Below are 24,766 nucleotides of genomic sequence, written 5' to 3' on the forward strand. Positions count from 1 at the left end.
TGTTTGGCCCCTTCCAACTCTAGGATTCTAGGATTCTGTTTGTGCACAAGGGCATGCAATACGAATTGGCCCGTCACTTATGCTGACCTCTTGAATGAGTTCACTAGTAGGAGGAAAAAGTTGCTGTGAAATTTATTTCCTAGCTTTCTTCCCTCTTATTGGCATCTGGTGAAATGAAGGTTTTACAGGGCGAAATCTGATTTCGGTGAATGAACTGTTTTTGAGAGATTGTAGATAGAACAAGAGCTATTGATTTATATGTTTTTCATTTTCAAAAATAATAACTGCATTTGTAAAGGTCTGGAGTTTATTCCAGAAAGCAAACAGGCCCTAAACGTACTAGTCCATCAGTCTATTTGAAGGTTTGCTGCTAGAGCTGCAAGTTAGAGATGACAAGGGGCTATGATTAAGTTCCTGCTTAAATGCTTTCATGGGTGATATGCTGTGGAAAGGAAGTGGTGAGTGCTATCTATGTGACCAGGATGTGCAAACCTTTTCCTTTTTGTTGGCAAATGTATAATTTTTGAAGGTAATAATCCATGACCATTTTGCATTTCAGGTGATACGGTCACCATTGGCGAACTGTCATTCAAACTCAAAGCGCCAAAGAATCCAGAACTTGTCCCAGGGAACTACAGTAAGAAACCACGTTCTTCTAAAATCTTGCTTAAAATACGGGTCCGGTTGAACAAATCTGTAAAGGTGAATGTACTTCTTAGTGGGGTGTGGGATTAAGCCATTGAGATCCACGTTCAAAGCCCTACTCTATCATGATGTTTACTAGAAACGCCAGAACTAGTCATTGTAACTCAGCCTTACTAACCTTACCAGGTTGTTGTGAGGATAAAATTGGGGGTGAGGTAGATGGGAGAGAGGGGGAGAGAGAGAGAATGCTGTTTATACCGCTCTGAGTTCCTTAAAGGATGGGCAGGATAGAAACGTCATAGATCCATAATGCTGTCTAAGTTCTGTGAGAATGTTGCTGCACTCTTCTTGGGACATATGGCTCTTGGATCTCATTTAGAGAGGGGCTGTAATTAGAGGGGTGTGGCCTGCCGCGTGGTCTCCAGCAAGAGAGCCTGGTGGTGTAGTGTTTAAGAGTGGTGGTTTGGAGCAGTGGAGTCGAATCTGGAGAACCGGGTTTGATTCCTCACTCCTCCACATGAGCGGTGGAGGCTAATCTGGTGAAGTGGATTTGTTTCCCCACTCCTACACACAAAGCCAGCTGGGTGACCTTGGGCTAGTCACAGCTCTCCCAGCTCCACCCACTTCCCAGGGTGTCTGTTGTGGGGAGGGTTGTAAGCCGGTTTGATTCTTCCTTAAGTGGTAGAGAAAGTCGGCATATAAAAACCAACTCTTCTTCTTCTTCTCCTTTTTCTTCTTCTCCTCCTCCTCCCATAAATGTCTTGCATGTTCCAGGGCTGCATTTTAAGTCAATGGTCAGATCCCCCCGACTGGTGGGATCTTATGCATTTGGGGGGGGCATATTCGCCATCTTTACAACGTGTAGAATATGGGGAAATTCCCAGTTCAACATAATCGTGAATCACAGTAGCCTTGTTCATCTGTTAAAGTGAATGCACATACGTACTTCATATATGAACACATGAAGCTGCCTTATACTGAACCAGACTTTTGGTCCATCAAAGTCAGTGTGCCTACTCAGACTGGCAGCGGCTCTCTAGGATCCCAGGTGGAGCTCCTTCACATCACCTACCTGCCTAACCCCTTTTACGGAAGATGCCGGGGATTGAACCTGGGACCTTCTGCATGCCAAGCAGAGGCTCTACCACTGAGTCACAGCCCCTCCCCAGCCTCTCCCTTTTTTAACTGGAGATACCCGGGATTGAACTTAGGACCTGCATGCCAAGCAGATGCTCAAGCCACAGCCCCTCCCAGATGTATGTACATCTGCTTGTAAGAGAGAACCAACATGTGGAAATGAAAATAAGTCTGGGGCAAGGAAATGTTTCCGGTGGCATTCAGTAGTACTTAATGAATGACTTTGACAGCTGTACCCAGAGTACCAGTAATAGAACTTTACGTTCAAAAATATTTGCTAAGTCATGGCTACAAGTCATTCTGTGATCTCTTTGTTCCAAATAAAGAAAATAGCAGCGTTTTATAGAAACTGAATACAGCATGAAAATCTTCCAAGCTAAAAGTGCTGGGTGCAGCTAGAATATGACCAGAAGGAGGACTTTAGTGCATTGGCGTGCCTGTTGATCCAGATGGGCAATATCCACTCCCCGAGGCTCCGGAGAATTCTTCTATGTTGGATAATGTTTGTGATCTGTCCTGTGTGACAGATTGTTTTGCGTTCCTGAATTTTGTTTCTATTTTAGGCATCTCTGAAGTCTGCTCCAACTTCTTTCCTTCAAGCCCTAACTATAAATAGAGGTTGCTGCACTTATTAATGTGAAAAGTACCAGCAGCGCTTGGTTACGTAGTAAGAAAACTTCCCCTGGGCATTTAAGTCACAGCCTGTGTCCTCCAATAAGATCGGACACTGCGCTAGGGCTTGGATTTGCTCAAGCTGGTTAATGCCATAAGCTGGGGGGGGGAAGTTAGAAGGACAGGAAGAAGAAGAGGAAGAGTTGGTTTTTATACCCCAATTTTCTCTGCCTTTAAGGAGTCTCAAAGCAGCTTACAATCGCCTTCCCCTCCCCACAACAGACACATTGTGAGGTAGGTGGGGCTGAGAGAGTTCAGAGAGAACTGTGACTAGGCCAAGGTCACCCAGCAGGCTTCATGTGGAGGAGTGGGGAATCAAACCCAGTTCTCCAGATTAGAGTCTGCCACTCATGTGGAGGAGCGGGGAATCGAATCCGGTTCTCCAGATTAGAGTGCCGCTCATGTGGAGGAGCGGGGAATCGAACCCGGTTCTCCAGATTAGAGTCCATCGCTCGTGTGGAGGAGTGGGGAATTGAACCAGGTTCACCTGATTAGAATCCGCCGTTCATGTGGAGGAGCAGGGAATCAAACCTGGTTCTCCAGGTTAGAGTCCACCGCTCCAAACCACTACACCATGCTGGTGTGGAGATCGGCCACCACTGGAACTGTAGCCACTCACCGCACAGCCATTGGTCCTTCTCATCCTGCATCCTGGGTTCCAGACATTTTCCTATAATACTCTTCCATTGTGCTAGGCCAGGTCGTCTCGGGTTACTGCCGGCTACTGGTCTTGAGAGCAGGCTGTTATCTCAGGAATGCAGGGATCCGGGGGAGTCCCACCAGGAGCTGGAAACCAAAATAAAGTCATCGTGCAGAAGCGAAGTCAAAAGTCCGGTCCAAGGGTCAGAAGTCCGTTTATCAAAGTCTAGGAGCGTCAGCAACAAAAGTCAGAGATCCTTTTGCAACAATTGCTTTCACAACGGCTGTCTGTTCCAAGCCTGGGTTTAAGTTGTTTCTCTTTGCCTTAGTTCTCATCCTCAAACAACTCACAGTCTTGGAGCCGTCTCCTTAGTGCCTGTAGGCGCGCACGTCTCCTTTTACTTTGCAACTCCATTCTCCCCTTTTGCCTGTGCTGTTGAGTGGCTTCAGGTGAGCTGGGTGGGTCCTGCTTCTGTGGAGTTATAGCTGCATCTGGTTGTGTCGAAGGAGGTGATTCTGTGTTTACTTCCAATTCCTCAGCAGGGCTGGTGTTTACTCCTACCTGTTGTCCTTCACCCTGCCCTGCATTCTCAGCTGCCTGAGGTGCAATGCCCGTTATTTCTCCCTGCTCAGGCTCTTCCTCTGATGATGCTTCGCCTGTTGAAGTCTGGGCCATGACATCCATACAGCGACCTTGTCATTTGTGGCTCTGTGGGATGGCCTGCAGCCATCCCATAATTATAGAATCATAGAGTTGGAAGGGACCACCAGGGTCATCTAGTCCAACCCCCTGCACAATGCAGGAAATTCTGAACTACCTCCCCCACCACACCCCCAGTGACCCCTACTCCATGCCCAGAAGATGGCCAAGGTGCCCTCCCTCTCTCATGATCGGCCTAAGGTCATAGGACCAGCATTGCTGACAGATGGCCAGCTAGCCTGTACCAGTACCGGAAAGCTCCAAAATGATGGCCATGGTGCGCATTGTATGTGCGGGAATCCCATCTGAGCTGCGCAGATTCCAGCCTCTGCTTGTTCATGCTGCGTTTCACAACAGTGCTGGGAACTCGTACAACATCCAGCTGGGAGCAGAAAGACCAGTTGAACAGAAGGCAGGTCGGCCGGAGGCGTGGAGAGAGGACTTGAGTCATCTGCATCTTGGCTGTTGCCAGGAAGGAAAAGGACCTGAGAGGAAATTGCCATCATTATTTGAAATACAAAATTTTATTGCTTTAAATTGTAAGCCACTGAAAAGCAAGGTATACATATCATTTTTTATTTAACGATCCAATGATCCAGCAGCCTTGTATGTACCAGTCTTCCAAATACCATCCTCTGTTTCCTTCCTCGGATAGAAGCCACTGCTGCCGTCAGAAATTTAGCCGCAGCCGAGGTAGTACCAGGATCAGTACCAGTGAGTACGAAAGGCCTGGAAACAAGGGAACCCATGGAAAACAATCACTGGCTGTATCCACAGATCTCTCAGAGGGGCAATCAATCTGGAGAACCGGGTTCGATTCCCCGCTCCTCCACATGAGCGGTGGACTCTAATCTGGTGAACCAGGTTGCTTTCCCAACTCCTACGCATGAGGCCAGCTGGGTGACCTTGGGCTAGTCACCCAGCTGGCCTCATGGGGCCGTGGCTCAGTGGTAGAGCCTCTGCTTGGCGTGCAGAAGGTCCCAGGTTCAATCCCCGGCATCTCCAGTTAAAGGGACTAGGCAAGGAGGTGATGGGAAAGACCTCTGCCTGAAACCCTGGAGAGGGGCCATGGCTCGGTGGTAGAGCATCTGCTTGGCGTGCAGAAGGTCCCAGGTTCCATCCCCGGTATCTCCAGTTAAAGGGACCAGGCAAGCAGGTGATGGGAAAGACCCTTTTCTGCCTGAGACCCCGGAGAGCCACTGCTGGTCTGAGCAGACAATACTGACTTTGATGGACCGAGGGCCTGGTTCTGTATAAGGCAGCTTCATGTGTTCATGTGTTCACAGTTCTCTCACAAGGTATCTGTTGTGGGGAGAGGAAGCGAAGGCAATTGTAAGCCTCTTTGAGGCTCCTTAAAGGTAGAGAAAATCGCCATTTAAAAACCAACTCTTCTTCTTTTTCTTTATCCATAGGCTGTGAGCCTTCATTTTATCAAAAGGCTTTAAACTGCAAAGGGTGTAGAAATGCCCATATGGGAAGGGCAGTATTGTGGCAAAGTACACCATTGATACAATTTACAATAGCCTGCACTGTTGTATTTTGAACTAAATGTACTGTTTTCAAGGGGGGAGGGGGGAAATGTCCCAGTTCTTTCCAAGTAACATATTCTTCCACCGTCATAAATTGTGTCTGATTTTTTGCCTTATGCAGAAATTCATTTTTCAAGCCTCAAAGCATGTGTCAGTTTAAAAGCAATTTTTGCATTGATTAAAAGTGTTTCATTATTGGTGTTTTTTAAAAATAAGTTTTATTTTCACAAGAATAAAGGAATGAACGTAAAGGGGGAATAGGGGATTACAGTGATGTTTCAAACATCTTATATGTACTATTCAATTATACACACACACACACACTGGGTGTGAATACACCTGTTCCAATTTAATCTCTAACATTCTAAAATACATTTATTCCGTTTCTCTATTTCTGTTTAGCTAAACAAGAATACCTTTAAAATGTATTTTGAACATTATCCATTTAAAACTCATTATTGGTATTTTTATGCTGATTTAAACGGTGTAAGATGCTGTAAATTGTCTGCACTTATTTTAGAACGGTTAACTAAGGGAGGAACAAGGTGGGGGGGGAACACTTTACTTCCACCAGCCATAAGCTGGTCGGGTCTATCCCTTAGTGAGCTGTTTTGGTTAAACATCTGTCTTTAAACCTTTTCAGCTGAGATCCTTGAGTCCCTGCTTCCTTTTTCATTTAGTTTCAGACTCTCTGGCCCAGACTGTTATCCAGCACCTACGATGGATTATGCAAAAAGACCTTTTGGGCCAAGACGTCTTCCTTATAGGACCCCCCGGGCCTTTGCGGCGGTCTATAGCTATGCAATATTTGGTAAGGTTTTTTAGGAGATGCTGAATTTTCATTGGGGAATTCAATCTGATGCTAGCAGTTTGTGCAGTTCTGTACAGCCGGGTTCACCAATCTGTGGGAAAGGTTTCACCCATATTTTCTTGGTGCTGTTTTAGCCAGAATCTGAAAAATGCGGGCAAAATGTGCAGAAATGCGCAGGGAGTGCGAGGCGACCTCTGGTAGTCAGGAAAGGCATGCATAATCAAAACAAAGCCCCGAAGCAGTTAGCGGGTGACCACGGGGGAAACAGCCCTGCATAAATGGCCTTGGAATTTTATTGGCTAATTGACTCCCCCCACCATTTTATGTGCAACCCTTATCATTGGGCAAACACATGCTCACAGTCCATTCTAGCTGCATATGAAGAAGTGAGCTGTGACTCACGAAAGCTCATACCCCTAACAGAAATGTTGTTAGTCTTTAAGGGACTACTGGACTCTTGCTCTTTTCTACTGCTCACAGTTGGACATTGTCCCCAAGGAAAACAAGCGTACGGTCAGTAGAACTGACCGAAGCTGCATGCCCACTCCCTGAAGCTCAGGTGTTGGTCCTTAGATGGGTTTCCGTTCAGTAATCTTGTGCTGCGTCCTGCAGGAGCTGACGAAGCGAGAGGTGGAGTACATCGCCCTCTCCAGGGACACAACAGAAACAGATCTCAAACAGCGGAGAGAGATCCGAGCTGGCACAGCCTACTACATCGATCAGGTGAGCAGTTGTGAAGGTCCATACCTTTCATGAGTAAACGGATGAGAATTGGTTGCCAAAGAAACTCAGGGTGTGGCTGAAAGAAGGTATTTAGAAGCTGGGCGACGAGTTTGGAAGCAAAACTTGGGGTTGGATTCTGCGTTCAATCAGCTACTTCTGCACCTAATGCCAATGTGTTTGGGTTCCTAGTGCGCAGTCCGTGCAGCTACAGAAGGTAGGATCCTGGTTCTGGAAGGCCTGGAGAAGGCAGAGCGAAACGTCTTGCCGGTGTTGAACAATTTGCTGGAGAACAGGGAAATGCAGCTCGAAGATGGCCGTTTCCTTGTGTCAGCAGAACGTTATGACAAACTGCTGAAGGTACTAGGACTAAATTGACGGGTCATGTTTCTCTCACCAACAGATGATTTGTTACTGGAATGGATGGAAACTAGGCTCTGAAGAAGCTTTGGGTTCTGCCCAAGGCTATGTTTTTGTGTGTGGCTCTTGCAGTCAAAAGCTCTGCTCACGACCTGAGTTCAATCCCGACGGAAGTTGGTTTCAGGTAGCCGGCTCAAGGTTGACTCAGCCTTCCATCCTTCTGAGGTCGGTGAAATGAGCACCCAGCTTGCTGGGGGTAAAGTGTAGACGACTGGGGAAGGCAATGGCAAACCACCCCGTAAACATAGTCTGTCTAGTAAACATCGAAATGTGACGTCACCCCGTGGGTCAGAAATGACCTGATGCTTGCAGGGGTAACTACCTTTACCTTTTACTTTGGTCTTTGCAGTTTGGCTACTTCTTTGCTGCAAGGCACTGACCTTCATCTCTCTGCAAGTCCAAAACGGTTTTGCCCCGAATGCCAGGATTTTTATCCGTCCATCCAACATGTGTGTCGTTGCGCGTTTATGTATGATAGGCTCCAGCAGAAGGTGTGTTATGCCCTTTCCAAAGCACCTGATAGCCTCTTCGGTCCTTCGGTCTGTCGTGATCAGGTGTATCTTCTCCCTGCGGCGGTTATATAACTGCTGTAGTCAATTTCCCCAGTCCTCATAACTCTAAATAATGTAACTGCTTTTAGCACTACTGGAAGAAAAGCCGTTTCCTGTCCATGGAACCTTGTCAGCCATGTAGGCCTTGCTCATCAACCAGTTCACCTACTTTGCAACCATTATTCAGCCTATTGTCGAAGGCTTTCACGGTCAGAGTTCATCGGTTCTTGTAGGTTATCCGGGCTGTGTGACCACGGTCTTGGTATTTTCTTTCCTGACGTTTCGCCAGCAGCTGTGGCAGGCATCTTCAGAGGAGTAACACTGAAGGACAGTGTCATTCAGCCTGTTTGGCAGGAACGTGGCCAGAGGCTCCTGAAAGTGACTGAGCTCCCTCTCGCTGGTTCAGAATTTGCACAGAAGTGGATACAATTAAAAAAAAAATGTGGAGTCTGTGGAGTAGAGACACACTCTTGGTTAAAAAGGGTGTTTTTAAAAAACATTTTGCTGTTGTGTTCCTGAGGTTCATATTGAGAAAACACAGCAAATAAGAACTGAGTTCAGTTTGTCAACATAGCTCTTAAAATACTGAAATAATTCCATGAAACCTGATCTTTTTCTGAAGATGCTGCTGGATTCTTGTTTTGTTTAGGAACATAAGAAGGCAGAGTTGGATGCATGGAAAATTGTCAGGGTCAGCGAAGACTTCAGAGTGATCGCCCTGGGCCTTCCTGTACCCCGATATTTGGGTAACCCATTAGACCCGCCTCTTCGGTCTAGATTTCAAGCCAGAGATGTTTACTATCTTCCCTTTAAGGTAAGCCATGTTACAAATCTGTGATCTCGTGCACAATCCTTTTACGTCTGGCATTTACACATTATATTTAATCTTAAAACATTGGCTCATAATTAGTTCTTGCATTCCGTACTGAAGACGGCATACTAAAAATTAATTCTGGACTTTGATACAAAAGTCCTTTGATACAATACGCTAACAGTGCACTGTGGTGCTCACCGGGTGCCACGTTGGAGTCACTGGTCTGCACCATTAATATGGAACGCCATGTCTCTTGTACACTATATCTTGATATGTGCTATTGTGCTTTGTTTTAGGATCATCTTGCGCTGTTATATCGTATTGGATCTAATGTTGCAACAGAGAGGTAAATACATTCAAACTATGCATGAGCGTTCTTGGTTTTAATTTGCTGTCGGCTTACCTGCAGTGCCGCCGTGAATGCCACACAGCGTACCTGATAAACCGATGGAGGGTGGCGTGATCAGGATAGGAGAGATGGAGGCTCAAATAGCTTGCTTGGGCAATTAAGTGAATTTTGCTGCTACTTTACTATGCAAAATGGTGGTAGTATAAAACTGTGGAAGAGTAGCTATGCTGAATCAGACCACTGGTCCCCTTAGTCCAGCATCATGTTTCACAAACTGGCCAACCAGATCACACCCTCGAAGGTCTAAAAGATGAGGGGAGGGAAAGAAGCAGAAGAATCCCCCCAGGATTCTGGATCAGGATTAAATCGTAGTTTAACAGCCTGGTTTTATGAAAAGAAATAGAGTAATTTGTGAACAGGTCCGGTTTTGGTTGGTACAGCAATCTGTGGCTAGTTCTAGACCAGGAAGTTGTCATCCTTGGCATGTCGGTGAGGTGGAGGATTTCCTGAAACTGAGGATTGCTGGACTTTTTCTGGTTACAAATCTGAACACAGCCATAGCGTTGTGAATTTAAGGGTAAAAATTGTGGTTGTTTGTTTTTGTTTTTTTAGAATTTCCCAGCTTTTGTCCTTTGCCACAACCCTTTGCACTCAAGAATCTTCTGCGCTGGGGCTTCCTGATTTTCCTTTAGATAGCTTATCTTCTGCCGTAAAGATTCTGGTAGGTCCATGCAAATACCCAGAAATATTGCCTGTATACCTTTAGCTGTTTGTATAGTAAAGTAGGATCCTTAGACTTGGGTGAATATTGGCAGGGTTTGTGGTATAGGGCATGCTTCCAAAGCGATTGAGTGAGTTCCGTGGAAAGTTTGGGGACAGGAGACCATCTCTGCCGTCTCAGGAAGTAGAGTCCATGGATTGAAGCCAGCGGGAGCCTTCTGAAGTCAGATACATTTTTCTGCCTTTTAGATGATGTGGAAGGGCCTAGTAATACCACTGCAAACAGTGTTTGTTTTTACATGTGTATGTGTAAATATATATATATGAATAAGAGGTTTTTATATGCCAACTTCCTCTACCACTTAAGGAAGAATCAAACCGGCTTACAATCACCTTCCCTCCCCCTCCCCACAACAGACACCCTGTGAGGCAGGTGAGGCTGAGAGAGCTCTAAGAGAGCTGTGACTAGCCCAAGGTCGCCCAGCTGGCTTCATCAGGAGGAGTGGGGAAACCAATCCAGTTCACAGAGATTAGCCTCCGCTGCTCATGTGGAGGATTGGGGGAATCAAACCCGGTTCTCCAGATCAGAGGCCACCACTCCTAACCACTGTTCTTAACCACAACACCACTCTTAGGATATGTATATCCTAAGCAGGTCTAATTCAGACACAAGTCCCATTTTAGTCAGTGGGGCTTACTCTTGGAAAAGTGCTTTAGGATTTCAGCCTTAGTTTATCTAGGAATGATTTTTGGGAGCCAGGTGTAGTGCAGGGGGATGTTTTTGCAGGTTTTCCTTAAAAATCTCGAGAGTTGATTTTTAGGTCTTGATCTCCTTTCCTCCATGTTACCTGTGATTAGGAACTTCAGAGGGCAGGACCAGCCGAGTTACTGTTGAAGTGGTCAGCGGTGACCCACCTTGTTCTAGGACCATTGGTATTTGTGATTTTCAGCTTTAATATATTAGTGATTGCATGCTCACATTGCCTGTTTTCTCCTCTTCCCCAAGGACACCTTCCCTATGATGTCTGTCCAGCGCTTAATCCACTGGCTTTATCCGTATGAGGTTCTGCTAGGCAAGGAAGGGAAGACGGCCGTGGAAGACGCTTTAAAAGTAAGAACAAGGAAATGTCTATGGTGTGCGTAGGCAGCTACTAGTGGGCCATTGGCTGGGGCTTGTGACTCTCTCACACTAGGAAGGGGTTAAGGTAAGTTAAGGAATCAGGAGTGGGAAGAACATCAGAAAAGCTCTGCTGGATCAGACCAAGGCCCATCAAGTCCAGCAGTCTGTTCACACAGTGGCCAACCAGGTGCCTCTAGGAAGCCCATCTGTAATAAGAACATAAGAAAGGCAGATAGTGGGAGAGAGGGCACCTTGACCATCTTCTGGGCATGGAGTAGGGGTCACTGGGGCTGTGTGTGGGAGGTCATTGTGAATTTCCTGCCTTGTGCAGGGGATTGGACTAGATGACCCTGGCGGTCCCTTCCAACTCTATGATTCTATGAAACATACTATCAAAAGCAGTTTTGGATGCGGATCACCGCCTTGAGACCCCCGTTTCCATTCTGCTGCTGTTTCACCTTTTTGCCAGTTGTGTTTTCTAGTCGCAGTGGTTTTTCTAATATTGAGAGAGAGAGAGGACTGCAGAAAATCACATCTAAAAGCAGACACTATTTTTCCTTGGGCAGTGGCTCTTGCCACATGATGACTTTTTGTGACATTTTTAACCCACGTTTCCCCCCTGACGTGCTCAGAGCAGCTGAAGGGCTGTTTCTTTGGCATTCGTTGTGCTCTGTAGACTCGTTAAATGTGCTTGAATGGAATGAAATGCAGAAGATGAACACGAAGAGGGGGACATGAGCAGCTCGATCCTGTGCTTGCTTACTAGGACATAAGTTCTATTCAGTTCCTTGGGGACTATTCCCAAGTAAGAGTCTAAGGCTGCAAACTTAGTTAGTTTTCCCAGATGTTAATTTTTATATTGGAGTCTATAAGCAATAAGATACACGGCACAACAGAGTGTGAAGCATGGCTTTGCTCGGATGTCATAATGAGCTCTGACTCAGCGGTGATTGGGCACGAACGCCCTCTCACGCACTCACCTCCCTTCTTCCCCTCCCTCCTTGCATGGAGCTGGATTAAGGGTTCCTGCTTCAGAGCAAACTCCAGTTCATTATAGTGACAGATTTTCAACAGGCTTTTCATGTTGTCTGCCTCCCCTTTATAAAAAGAAGAAGAGTTGGATTTTATACTCCAATTTTCTCTACCTTTAGAAGTCTCAAAGTGGCTTACAATCCCCTTCCCTTCCTCTCCCCACAACAGACACCTTGTGGGGTAGTCGGGGCTGCGAGAGTTTGGAGAGAGCTGTGACTGGCCCAAGGCCGCCCAGCAGACTTCATGTGGAGGAGTGGGGAAACCAAACCCGGTTCACCAGATTAGAGTCCGTCGCTCATGTGGAGGAGTGGGGAATTAAACCTGGTTCTCTAGATTAAAGTCCACCACTCTTAACCACCACACCACGCTGGGAAATTGTTATCTTACCTTACTTAGTGTTATTCTTTTGGTATTATTGCCCCTGCCCTGACCTGGATGGCCCAGGCTAGCCTGATCTCGTCAGATCTCAGAAGCTAAGCAGGGTCAGCCCTGGTTAGTATTCGGATGGGAGACCACCAAGGAAGGCCAGGATTGCTGTGCAGAGGAAGGCATTGGCAAACCACCTCTGTTAGTCTCTTGCCATGAAAACCCCAAAAGGGGTCACCATAAGTCGGCTGCGACTTGACGGCACTTTACACACACACATTTTATTATCCCTATAAATTTTGCCACAGACAGAGTAACAGAATCATTTGCATCAGATAATAGCCACATCACCGTGCCCTCATACCGCCAGATGCTTCATTGGACATTTCCATATTTTTAAGTAAAGAAGTAATTAAACTGGCCCTCAGCTCATTAAATATAGGACAATCAATGATCATATGTTTGATAGTTTCAACTTCGTTATAATTAATAAAGTATTGTTTTAAAATGTTTTAAAATTGTTTTTGTGTCACATTTATGATGTTAGCCACCCTGAGCCCAGTTTGCCAGGGGAAAGCAGGGTAGAAATAAAATGTATTATTACATTGTTATTATTATCCTTCCACTGCTGTTTCCTCCCCACTTCCCACAAATGTTGCCGATCAACCACAGACTGCGAACATTTTTGCGAGCAACGTCCCAACAAAACCGAGAGTAGTTAGGGTGCTTTTGTGCATAGCTTCGTTGCAGGAATATACAATCAAAGCTTCTTCTGGCAGGGCTTTGTTTAAGGGAAGAGCATGCCGGCATTCCTGGTCCTTCAGAAGGCAGGGGCAGGGGGCAGGGGCAGAGGCGAAGTTGCCGACTGGCGGTTGGGGCAGTTCAAGCATGCTCTCTGTAGCCTTAGGTAATCCGGCAGCGGCACCTGGGAATAAGCTGGGGGTAAGCCAGGAATTCTGTGTTCTTAAATCACATCAAACTGCTGATAACTGTGGTTAATAAGACCAACCAGATTTTGGGGGATATAAGCTTTTGAGAGTCAACGCTACCTTCATCGGGTATTGTACTTGGTCTTAAGGTTTTACTAGACTTGAATTTTGCTCTTAGTTTCAGGGGGTAGCCGTGTTGGTCTGTGGCAAAACAGCTAGAGATTTGGGTGCAGTCGCACCTTAGAGACCAACAAGATTTTCGGGGTGTGAATTTTTGAGAAAGCCGAAACAACTGTTGGTCTCTAATATGCTACTGGACTCGAATCTACCTAGAGTTAATAAACCCACTTCCGATCCTGGTTTGAGGTATCCTAGCTGTCTGTAGTTAATGCTTAAAAATGCACAAAATATCCATTCTTTCTTTCTTAGAGATTTGAGCTGCGGGATTCCACAAAACCTTCACTTCCTATAAGAGTTACAAGTGTCAGAAAGAGAGAGAATGACCAGAACTTCCAGGCTGACGTGACCGTCCACATAGCTGGGAAAGAAGTGACCTTTCAGGTAATTAATAATAATAAAAAAAGATTTACAATGGGGAGAAGCCTTTCTTTTCAGCGTTCTCCAGAATTTGGCACAGGAACTAAGAGATGCATTAGATTCTCGTGTCCTGGAGCGGAGGTGCCCTTGCTCCAGATTAACAACTACCCAGAGAGGCTTAAATGGAACAAAGCGGGGCTTTTAGATATTCTGCATCCAAACCATTTAGGGCTTTAAAGATCCAAAGTGGTAAAATTACACAAATTTGCTACTATGTCGAGACTAACAAACTTGGTTCGAAGAAAACTGATTGATGAATTCAAATAGAAGTGGCAACCATTTTTGATAGATATAGGTGATTTAACAATGTTTACAAGAAAGGTCATTGGTATTCTAATAATAAAATGGGATAGTAAATGCAACTAAGCCTCGAAGAATTTATGATAGTCAGAGCTTATTATAGTTTTTTTTAATAAGTGATATAACTCTATAACAGAAACATTGGTACAGCTATTATTTAGGGTTTATGCTTATAATAACTTATCAGTCAAGACTAACACAAGCAGATTTGCTAATAATTTTCAATAGTTCTTGGAGTGATATTTAAATTGGGAATTAACATCGGAGAAGTTATAAGGGGGTTAAGATAGATGGATGAGCTAGCTTGGGCGCAGGCAAAGTACGATTTGTAAAATTCCCCCTACTTGTCTCTTTCCCTTTCTTTTTTCTGTACCCTTCTAAAAAATGAATAAAATTATATATTTTAAAAAATAAAGATCTGAAGTGGCACCTGGAATTTGCACTAGAAACGGAGCTGGGTGTTAGCGAGAGAGGTTCAGGCGGGGCCAAGGATGCAAGCTTGTGTTGTTTTTCAGAGATAAGTCTTTTATCGTTCGAGCAAGGAGGACTTAGCATTGTCGGCTTAGCGAGACACAACACAATCAACCGAGCGCTTAACGTTTGCAATCTTCGGCAGGTTCCGGCTGGGACGGAGCCAGCCAATCTGCGTTCGGGGCCAGAGGATTTTATCAGGACTCCCAGCCAGGAACAGCTGTTGGCAGAAGTGATGATGTCTCACATGGTGAAAGACGTCTGCTTGATTGGAGGAAAAGTGAGTCCCGTAATAAAACTGTCCTTCATTAAGTTAATTGCAGAAAAACATTCCAGCAATTTCTCTTGGTCACAGGGTGGCTTTGGCCAAAATGCTCACAAGTTTCTCAGTTTAAGCGCTGTTTGTCAGGCTGCTAGGGGACAAGGCATCAAATGATCTAGGGTTGCCAGCCTCCAGATGATGCCTGGAGAGCTCCTGGAATTACAATTCATCTCCAGATGACAGAGCTCATTTTCCCTGGAGCAAATGACAGCTTCAGCCAATGGATTCTGTGGCATCCCATCCCTGCTGAACTCCCTCCCCAAACACTGCCCCCCAGGCTCCACCCCCCAAACTCCAGGAGTTTCCCAGCCTGGAACTGGAAGCCCTATCTAATCTAAACCTGTAGGTCAAGAAGTCATCCTTGGTCTGGATTTCACCTCTGAAGTAAAGGGGGTGCACCAAGGCAAAACGAAGGCAAGGGGACAAATGGTGCGAAAGGAACCAATTCTTTAATAAGTTTTATAAACCCAACGCATTTCGTCTATAGCTTCATCAGGGGGAATCTTTCAGACTCATAACGTAGGGAACGCTGTGAAGTAGAATCTGAAAGATTCCCCCTGACGAAGCTGTACGCAAAATGCATTGGGGTTATAAAACTTATTAAAGAATTGGTTCCTTTTGCACCATTTGCACCATTTGTTTCCTTGCCTGGATTTCACCTCTGCCAAGAATTCAGTAGGAAGTCTCTGCCACCCCCACTTCCCGCCCGGCCGCCAGCTGGGCATTCTGGGGCCATTAATACTGGCCTACTTGACTGTTGAAAGGATTTCCGCAAGACAGTGTATGTGAATCGCTTCGAATAATTTGATACGCTGTATTAATTATTACTACTCATTTTTCCCCCTCAGGGCTGTGGTAAAACAGTTGTTGCTAAGGAGTTTTCGGCTGCCTTAGGATACAGCGTAGAATCTTTCATGCTCTATCAGGTAAGCATGTGTGTGAAGTGCCATCGAGTCGCTTCCGACTCATGGCGACCCTATGAATGAAAGTCCTCCAAATTTGAGTATTATAGAAATGCACAAATCCACAGCTGAATCCAAAATGCAGCCTTTTCCTGCTCTGGACTTTGTGTCTCGTTTAAAGCAAAAGACGAAAACGCTGCGTGCAAAATAACTGAGCTGTAACACTGACACTCACGTTCCTCACACTTCTACTGTTATTGTTACTCGCAGGATATGACAGCCCGAGACCTGCTGCAGCAAAGGTACACCCTCCCGAATGGGGACACCTCTTGGAGACCTTCCCCGCTTATAACAGCCGCCCTTGAAGGGAAGCTTGTCGTTCTTGACGGCGTTCACCGAGTCAACCCAGGCACTCTGGCCGTGCTCCAGAGGTTAGTATGACAAAGGCAGCAACTGGTGGGCCTGAAGAATCTTAACAAAATATGCAAATGTTGAGGCACGTGCCCTCTGTAGTGAGGGGTTCACACTAGCTGGTGCCTCTCTTTGCTGGTGCCAGCGTGGTGTAGTGGTTAAGAGCGGTGGTTTGGAGTGGTGGAGGCTAATCTGGAGAACCGGGTTTGATTCCCCACTCCTCCACATGAAGCCAGCTGGGTGACCTTGGGCTAGTCACAGTTCTCTCTGGACTCTCTCAGCCTCACCTACCTCACAGGGTGTCTGTTGTAGGGAGGGGGAGGGAAGGAGATTGTAAGCCGGTCTGATTCTCCTTAAAAGGTAGAGAAAATAGGCATATAAAAACCAATTACTGCTCCTCCTCTTTCTTGAAAGCAGCAGGGCAAATAATATCTGGCATGGGCATCAGCCCCCCACCCTCAGCCCCCATCAAAGTCCTGTGCCCATATGAGTGAAAGGGGGTTCAGAGCTCGGGGGGGGGGGGGGAGAATACCTGTCCACTGCATGCAGTGGCAACAGTCCTTCGCTCACCGGCCCAAATTAAAGGTGGTGATTTCCAGAATTCTTGTTTTGTGCCTGGAGTGGCATAAGCTTGTTCCACATTTGTTCTTAATTTGTTTTGCATCCTTCTAAATTGTTTCTTTAGGGATTAAAAAAGATTTACCACTGTATAAAGATACAGGTAATCAGCAGGTAATTTCCCCCCATTATTTTGCAGATTAATTCACGATAGAGAGATCACTCTTTATGATGGTACCATCCTGCTCAGGCAAGACAGATATGAAAAGTTAAAAGAACAGCTGCAACTCTCTGATGAAAACCTACGGCAAAGGTAACCTGTTGGTTAATAATACCACTGGCTCAGAATTCTCCATGGCCATCATGTAGGCCATTATTTGTTTAAATCCTGGAAGTGTAGAGATTTCATTTGGTATATTGCTAGACTTGAGTCCAGTAGCACCTTAGAGAGGAACAAGATTTTTGGGGGTATGAGCTTTAGCTTTGACTCTTGAATGCTCAGACCCTCCAAAATCTTGCGTCTTGAAGGTGCTACTGGACTCCAATCTAGCTGTTCTACTGCAGACCAACACAACCTGCCCCTCTGAAACTATTTGGTATATGTTTTTTTCCTAGAAAAAATACTTCTAGTTGGAAAAAACTGTCATTGTTCAAAGGAGAGGAATTATGAGCTGGGTGCACATCTGTCAGGAAAACGAAGAATTGCAGCTGCTTTGGGCCTCTGTTGGCCCTTTGAGGCAACTGGTTGGCCACTGTGTGTGGGACAGAATGCTGGACTAGATGGACCCTCACCGGTCTGATCCAGCAGGGCTCTTGTGTTCTTATGAAGGCCTCGGACTCTGTGTCCTGTGGCAGGATCTCCAGACAAACTGGCTGGCCACTGTGTGAGGCAGGATGCTGGACTAGATGGACCACTAGTCTGATCCTGCAGGGCTCTTCTGATGTTCTTATGTGTTGGGGTGGAGGGAGATCGACTGCTCAGAATTTTCTGCTCATCATTCCTTCCCCTTCCCCAGCTTTCGTTTCACCCATGGAGGAAGAGATGGGGGTCTCCAAATCTTTGACCACAGCTTTGTGGTTAAAGTGATTTTGAGAGAGCAAAGAGCAGGAGGGGTCTTGGTGCCCACTGATTCTGTGCCGAAGTGAATCCTACCATCCCCAATTTTCGCTTGTGTGGTCTGACTTGACCCTTACAGTTTTTCTCCTGGCATGCTTGGCTTTTCTCTCAAGTCCATCTTTCAGCTGTGCTGATGCTCTTCTGGCCAATTATCTGTAGCCTCTCCTCCCCCCATTTCTTTCTTCTGAATAGCTCCTTAAAACAAGCCTTTCTTCTTTCTTGTTTTCTTTCTGTCACTGTTTGTAAGACAGGGTACGCAGTTGCCATTGAGATGCACTTTTCTTCCCTTCTCCTTTCACTGGTGATTAGGGTAACGTGCCCTTCTCTTAGATTTCTGTCAGGGCTGGCAGAAGAATCAGGCTCCTGTTTTTCTGTAGGAGAAGCGGCAACATCACAGACAAAAGTGGCTGCAGAGAGAACTATTTTCAAGATACGATTGGCAGTCTGTGATTTTGCTGCTGCCTGGCAATTTTGTTCTATATCACTTGGTTATTTCAGATGCTTTTTTTGTTTTCCTTTTATCAGCCAGAGATCACCTTCTGTACTTTCAGCTCCCAGTAGCTGAGTCCGCCATCTTCAGAGCTTTGATCAGGATGATTGTTTCCAAGGGGCAGACCCCTGGGCACGATGTGTCATACAGCCTGCCCGATAAGGGCTGTGTTGCTCTAGTTTCTCGTTCAAGATGTTTCCCGCTCTGTGCTGGCTTCGCCAACTGCGGAGCGGAGCGATCTGGCTATCCTTTTGTGGATTATGCTATGGGTGGAAATGCAAAACACAGCAAACTTTCAAACTGTTTTCTTCTGCTCTTCAGGCCTGTACAAAACAAGACATCTAAAGCCAATTCTTTTCCTCCTAGGTCCATTCTTCCCATCCACCCTTCCTTTAGAATAATTGCCTTAGCAGAGCCTCCAGTTGTCGGAAGCACCACACAACAGTGGCTGATCCCAGAGCTCTTAACACTTTTCCTTTTCCATTACACGAAGCCTCTGAGCAAGAGTGAAGAAATGAAAGTGATTAATGAGAAGGTCAGTGTGTACAAAACTCCGGCCGTCTGCTCGGCCCCTTTCTTGGTTCTTCCGCTTTTCCTGGGCCTTCATTTGTTTGGGCCTGGAGACCAAGCCCTACGAGGAAAGGCTGAGGGACTTGGGAATGTTTAGTCTGGAGAAGAGGTTGAGGACAGGAACATGATTGCTCTCCTGAAGTATTTGAAGGGCTGTCACTTAGAGGAGGGCAGGGAGCTGTTCCTGTTGGAAGCGGAGGATGGGACGTGCAATAATGGATTTAAACTGCGGGCGGAGAGGTACCGGCTGGATATTAGGAAAAAGTTTTTTACAGTAAGAACCAGCATGGTGTAGTGGTTAAGAGCAGTGGTTTGGAGCAGTGGAGTCTGATCTGGAGAACCGGGTTTGATCCCCCACTCTTCCATGTGAGTGGCGGAGGCTAATCTGGTGAACTGGATTAATTTCCCCACTCCTACACATGAAGCTAGCTTGGTGACCCTGGACTAGTCACAGTTCTGTCAGCTCCACCTATCTCACAAGGTGCCTGTTGTGGGGAGTTTAAGAAAAGGTGATTGTGAGCCGGTTTGAGTCTCAAGTGGTAGAGAAAGACATCATATAAAAACCAACTCTTCTTCTTCTTCAACAGTAGAATTGGCTTCCCAGGAAGGTGGTGAGCTCCTCCTCACTGGCAGCCTTTAAGCAGAGGCTGGACAAGCACTTGTCAGGGATGCTGTAGGCTGATCCTGCATTGAGCAGGGGGCTGGACTAGATGGCCTCTATGGCCCCTTCCAACTCCATGATTCTATGGTGGAAGCTGTGCTGGAAGGGTCTGAGGCCCAGTCGGGCTTCTCTCTCCTGGTTGTTCTTTGTATAGGATTGTATAATTGATGAGGACACACAGAGAGACCGTGTGCCTGTATGCTTGCTTGTTGTATGCATTATTTATAATTTGGTGTGTTTCCTCCCCCCCCCCCCCCACATCAGGTCCCAAATGTGCCTGGCGCTGCGGTGGAGCAGCTGTTGAAGTTAACACACAAACTTCGCGAGACCCAGGATCCCCGAGTGAGAACTGCTTTCCACTTTTGAACCATATGCCCACCTTTGCTCGTTCTTCGCCATGTCTTTTCTGTGACCAGAATGCCTCAGAGGGGTTTCCTTCGAGTCATGCTCAGAGGTCGCTTAAAGCCTGTCCTCAGCTGGAAATCCCTGTGGAAATGGTTGTCTGTTCATACATATGTTGGTGTCTCGGGTTTTTTGAACATTCAGAGTTAGCTGAATGCTGGCCTTGATTCTGAGCGGGTGGGACTCGTCACATGATACGGCCCCTTGATTTTTGTAGCGAAACGATCATTAGAGCCGCCGTGGCGGAACGGAGAGGATAAACTGCTAGATTTAAGAGGATCAAAGAGAAAATATTTCACTTGATTATCTTTATTAAGGACACTTTATTTTAAGAAGAAATGATTGCCCGGTATGCGCCTTGAGTGATGTTAATTTTGGAAAAACAAAGACCTTTTAATTCTTGCGTGTTGCATTTAATGCCTTAACCCGATCTGTCCATCTTGATAAATGTATGTGGAGCTTTGTGTACGTACAATTTTCTGCCCAGATTGTTTAGTGATCCTTAATACTTGTAATGAGTGGGGGGCGGGGGAATAGGCCCTCTCGGTAGGGATGCCTTTTTAAAAAATTGCAAACTGGCCGGAGGCCTGCGCCGTCTAAGTGAGTCACAGTACAGACCGAGGGGAAATTCCTACAGATGAGCAGCGACAGGACATCTGCAGAAAGGGATATAAATAGCCTGTTTGTGCTGTGAGTTGAAATGTGTGTTCCGTTAGGTATAAAGTCAGAGGCAGCTCTGGGCAGGGGAATGGGGACAGAACACAGCAGCATTTCCCCACATAGGCCGGGTGCCGGATGCCCTATGGATACTCACATAAAACAATAACAGTACAGCGTGACCTCAGTTGCTAACCTGTTTTTTATATCCATGGATTAATCTTGCAGCTAATCACGATCTGTGTCTCGTGCTTGAATGCTTTTGCCAGACCCCCTTCACTTTGGTTTAACGCCTGATTGCCAGGGTTCGAAAATGGCTAATACACGGTTCCCCAACACCTTTCCTGGGGCCCGCAGATGTTTTAAGAAAGTGGGCGTGGCTGGGTGGGGCTTTTGCCCATCAAGGCTTCTGATAGGCCACTGGAAATCTGATTGGCTGTGCAGATTTTTAAAAACGCTGCTTTGGTAGCAGCTGTGCACACGCAGGCCGGCCGCAGAGAGATTTTGAAGGTCAAAAGCATAGATGAAGGAATCCTAAATGAAATTATTCCTGTTTTGCACAGGCGCAGTCGTTAGCTTCATCCTTGTCTACACGGCAGCTGCTGAGAATTTGTCGGAGACTGTCTTGCTACCCAGACGAGAGCCTCTCTCACGCTATCAATAAAGCTTGTCTTTCTAGGTACGTGCTTATAGCGTTGTCACTTTTAAAGTTTGACAAGGCAGGTAACAGGTTTCCTCCCTTCGTTTTTCAGTGTGTGCACCAAAATGGCTGAATTCAGATAGGCAAGGTAGTTTCCATTCATAGAATCATAGAGTTGGAAGGGACCACAAGGGTCATCCAGTCCAACCCCCTGCACAATGCAGGAAATTCACAACTACCCCCCATACCCCCAGTGACCCCTACTCCATGCCCAGAAGATGGACAAGGTGCCCTCCCTCTCATCACCTGCCTAAGGTCATAGAATCAGCATTGCTGACAGATGGCCATCTAGCCTCTGCTTAAAACCCTCCAGGGAAGGAGAGCTCACCACCTCCCGAGGAAGCCTGTTCCACTGAGGAACCACCCTAACTGTTAGAGCTTGACCGGTGTCTTTAAAGGGCAGGAATGCAGCACGTGGGGAGGGCGGCTAGTATCTGGGATTCTCCCAGGACCACTGAATTTATTTAGTTATTTGGAAAATAGTGCTTCCCATCTCTACACAAAAACTGCTCGAGGTAGTTTAGAACCCAAAACATGATAGAAGTAAAAAGCACGCGAGTCTCATTTTTTAAAATATTAACAGCCGTGTAAAACTCAGTCATTAAAAACAGTATAAAACATTTAGCAGCCTGAAGAAAGTTACGTAAAACACATCTCGGGCTAAAAGTAGACTGGAAAGCAATTTTAAAAGCTCAACCCCCTAATTAAGCACTGAATTGAATAGCACATGGCTACGCACAGTTAGTCCACTATAATGGGTTTATGCTAGAGTAACTCTGTATAGGGTTACCTTGTGATTTGCCTGGGATTGTCACCTGATGGAGGGTATCACCATCTTCTTTTGCTACCCCCAGCTTGTATGGTTGTATGAGTAGTTGGGAGAAATGCCCAGACCCCCCCCCCCAGGCTTTCCTCTGTAGCATTTAGTCCTGAGTAAATACATTTGTGACCTCTTATAAAGAGAAGAAAAGTTGGTTTTTATATTCCGACTTTCTCTACCTTTTAAGGAGAATCAAACCGGTTTGCAATCTCCTTCCCTTCCTCTCCCCACAACACACACCTTGTGAGGTAGGTGGGGCTGAGAGAGCTCAGAGAACTGTGAGTAGGCCAAGGTCACCCCGCTGGCTTCATGTGGAGGAGTGGGGAATCAAACCCGGTTCTCCAGATTAAAGTCCACCACTCCTAACCACTACAACACACTTTGCTGTATGAGACTTACTTTTGAGTAAGCGTGCACAGGATTGGCTTGTAGGTTACTTGTGTTTTAGATTCTGGACTTGTTGGATGGGATTATTCATTGTAGAAGTCCTAATACTGATCATATTAAGATGTTAAAAATACTGAAGCCTATACAGTTTGTGACTGTAAAACACAGCAGAAAACCTTTCTGAAAATAACGTTTCCATCCCCCCCCCCATTAGGTTTTTACCCAACCTCGCAGCATCTGCTCTACGCAAAAATTTGCTGGACTGTGGAATTCACGCAAGCCCTGCCGATACTGAAAATACAGATGAAAAGGCTTTGAATTGTAAGCTGATACCATTTCCCCCTTTCTCTTGTAAAAGTGGACACAATAAATGGACCTGGTCCAGTTCTCTGCTAGCATTCCGGTGGTGAAAGTCCTACGTGCTGAGGATTTACTGCTGTTACAGGCTTGAGGGAAAATGATACTTAATGGTTTAAGGGCAGTTGGGTTTACCGGAATGGGGGCACAGAAGAATGGGCAGCTAGTATGTAGGGGCCAAGCCCAGTTAGGTTCGCACCCTCTGAGGTAGGTGGGGCTTGGAGAGCTGTGACTAGCCCAAGGTCATCCAGCTGGCTTTGTGTGTAGGAGCGAGGAAACAAATCCAGTTCACCAGATTAGCGTCCACCGCTCATGTGGCGGAGTGGGGAATCAAACCCGGTTCTCCAGATCAGGCTCCAGTTCTCCAAACCACTGCTCTTAACACACTACACCACACTGGCATCATTTCTTAATGAAAAAAGATATCCCTTGCATCTTTAACTATGGTATGCCTAACTGTGCAGAATGAATAATGCTTAATTTATATGTAACATTCAGGTGAAATCAACTCTGGAATCCTGAGGATTGGTGCTGCTAGCATCCCAGTTCACAACCCCAATGAAAGAATGAAAGTACCCGACGTTCTCTTCTACGAAAACACGCAAGTAAGTGGTGGTATTCTTCCTGAACAGTGGCAATCTAGTTGTTTCACAATAAATGACAAAGAGTAAAGCAGTTTCTTAAGGTGAAAAGTGAAACATTCTTTTATCTGCTAGTTTGTTAAATAATTTCAGAGACCTGGGCTAGAGCAACTGCTCTGTGAGGAGTGGTTAAAGCGCTTAGGGCTGTTTAGCTTGGAAAGAAGGCTGTTAAGGGGAGACATGATAGAGGTCTATAAAATTATGCATGGTATGGAGAGATTATGTATTAGATTTGTCTGCATTATGAGCTTATTATTTAGATTTGTCTATATTATGAGATTATGTATTAGATTTGACTGTAACAGCTAAAAATATAAACCCATCTATTCACATTTCTTAATATTTACAATGTAGCCTGATATCCCTCTGAAACCTTTCCTGTTTTAATATTAATATGGAAGTCTTAGGAATGCTAGATGTTCATGATGTATCACCTGTAAACAACATGGTTTTAGATTCACATGAACCAAAAATAAACTCTCCATACAGATTCTCTTGTATTGTCATACCTCAGAGCTAAGAGATAGCCCTGACGGATCCCATTGCATCCGGTAAAAAGGTCTGAGGATACTCCTGTGATGAGAATTTGGGATGTAATCTTTATTATTAAGACCATACTTCACTTCTCTTTAGGGACAGACTTAATCTAAAATGTGCATTAAAAGACCATTCAACCCTGTCAAATGCTTTTTTTGCATCAAGAAACAGCAGCATATTTCATTCTTAGAGTTGTTAACCAAATAGATTACATTCACAAGTCTTCTAATATTTGATGCCATTGTACGAAATTTAATGAATCCTGCTTGGTCTGGTTTTACATATAGATGTCACAGTAGTTCAGATTCTAAAATCCAAATTGAGAGCCAGTGTGGTGTACTGGTAAGAGTGTTGGGCTAGGATCTGGGAGACCCAGATTTGAATCCCTGTTCTGCCAAGGATGTTTGCTGGGTGATCTTAGGCCAGTCACACACTCTCAGTCTAACCTACCTCACAGGGTTGTTGCTGTGACAATAAAATGGAAGAGAGGCGTTATGTAAGCCACCTTAGGTCCTCTTTGTGGAGAAAGGTGGGGAATAAATAAATAAATAAATAAATAAAACCGTGACTCAGAAGAGATGTTGATCAATATGATTTAATGCTAGAATGATCCTCTCTTTTAAAATAATTTTGGCTTCTCACCAGTATTTAGCCAAATATTTTGATTCTGGTGGGTCTTTCACTGTACGTACCACAGGTTCCAGTAATACAG

General features: G+C 45.6%; 1 protein-coding gene across 1 annotated transcript in view; it reads left to right on the plus strand.

Moving 5' to 3' along the window:
* The first annotated feature begins 561 nt into the window (after positions 1-561).
* Positions 562-24,766, plus strand: part of VWA8 (von Willebrand factor A domain containing 8) — a 75,884-nt gene continuing 51,679 nt past the window's right edge. Inside the window, exons 1-18 of the mRNA XM_056862099.1 lie at positions 562-637; positions 6,003-6,133; positions 6,746-6,856; positions 7,046-7,213; positions 8,474-8,638; positions 8,935-8,984; positions 9,600-9,708; positions 10,714-10,818; positions 13,584-13,715; positions 14,668-14,802; positions 15,693-15,770; positions 16,017-16,177; positions 16,915-17,028; positions 18,689-18,857; positions 19,818-19,895; positions 21,176-21,291; positions 22,734-22,840; positions 23,375-23,481. Of these exons, the coding sequence (XP_056718077.1) occupies positions 6,050-6,133; positions 6,746-6,856; positions 7,046-7,213; positions 8,474-8,638; positions 8,935-8,984; positions 9,600-9,708; positions 10,714-10,818; positions 13,584-13,715; positions 14,668-14,802; positions 15,693-15,770; positions 16,017-16,177; positions 16,915-17,028; positions 18,689-18,857; positions 19,818-19,895; positions 21,176-21,291; positions 22,734-22,840; positions 23,375-23,481 (1,989 nt within the window). The 5' untranslated portion in view covers positions 562-637; positions 6,003-6,049. The remainder of the gene's footprint in view (positions 638-6,002; positions 6,134-6,745; positions 6,857-7,045; positions 7,214-8,473; positions 8,639-8,934; positions 8,985-9,599; positions 9,709-10,713; positions 10,819-13,583; positions 13,716-14,667; positions 14,803-15,692; positions 15,771-16,016; positions 16,178-16,914; positions 17,029-18,688; positions 18,858-19,817; positions 19,896-21,175; positions 21,292-22,733; positions 22,841-23,374; positions 23,482-24,766) is intronic.

This window comes from Euleptes europaea, chromosome 16 (assembly GCF_029931775.1).
Source record: "Euleptes europaea isolate rEulEur1 chromosome 16, rEulEur1.hap1, whole genome shotgun sequence".
Lineage (NCBI taxonomy): Eukaryota > Metazoa > Chordata > Lepidosauria > Squamata > Sphaerodactylidae > Euleptes > Euleptes europaea.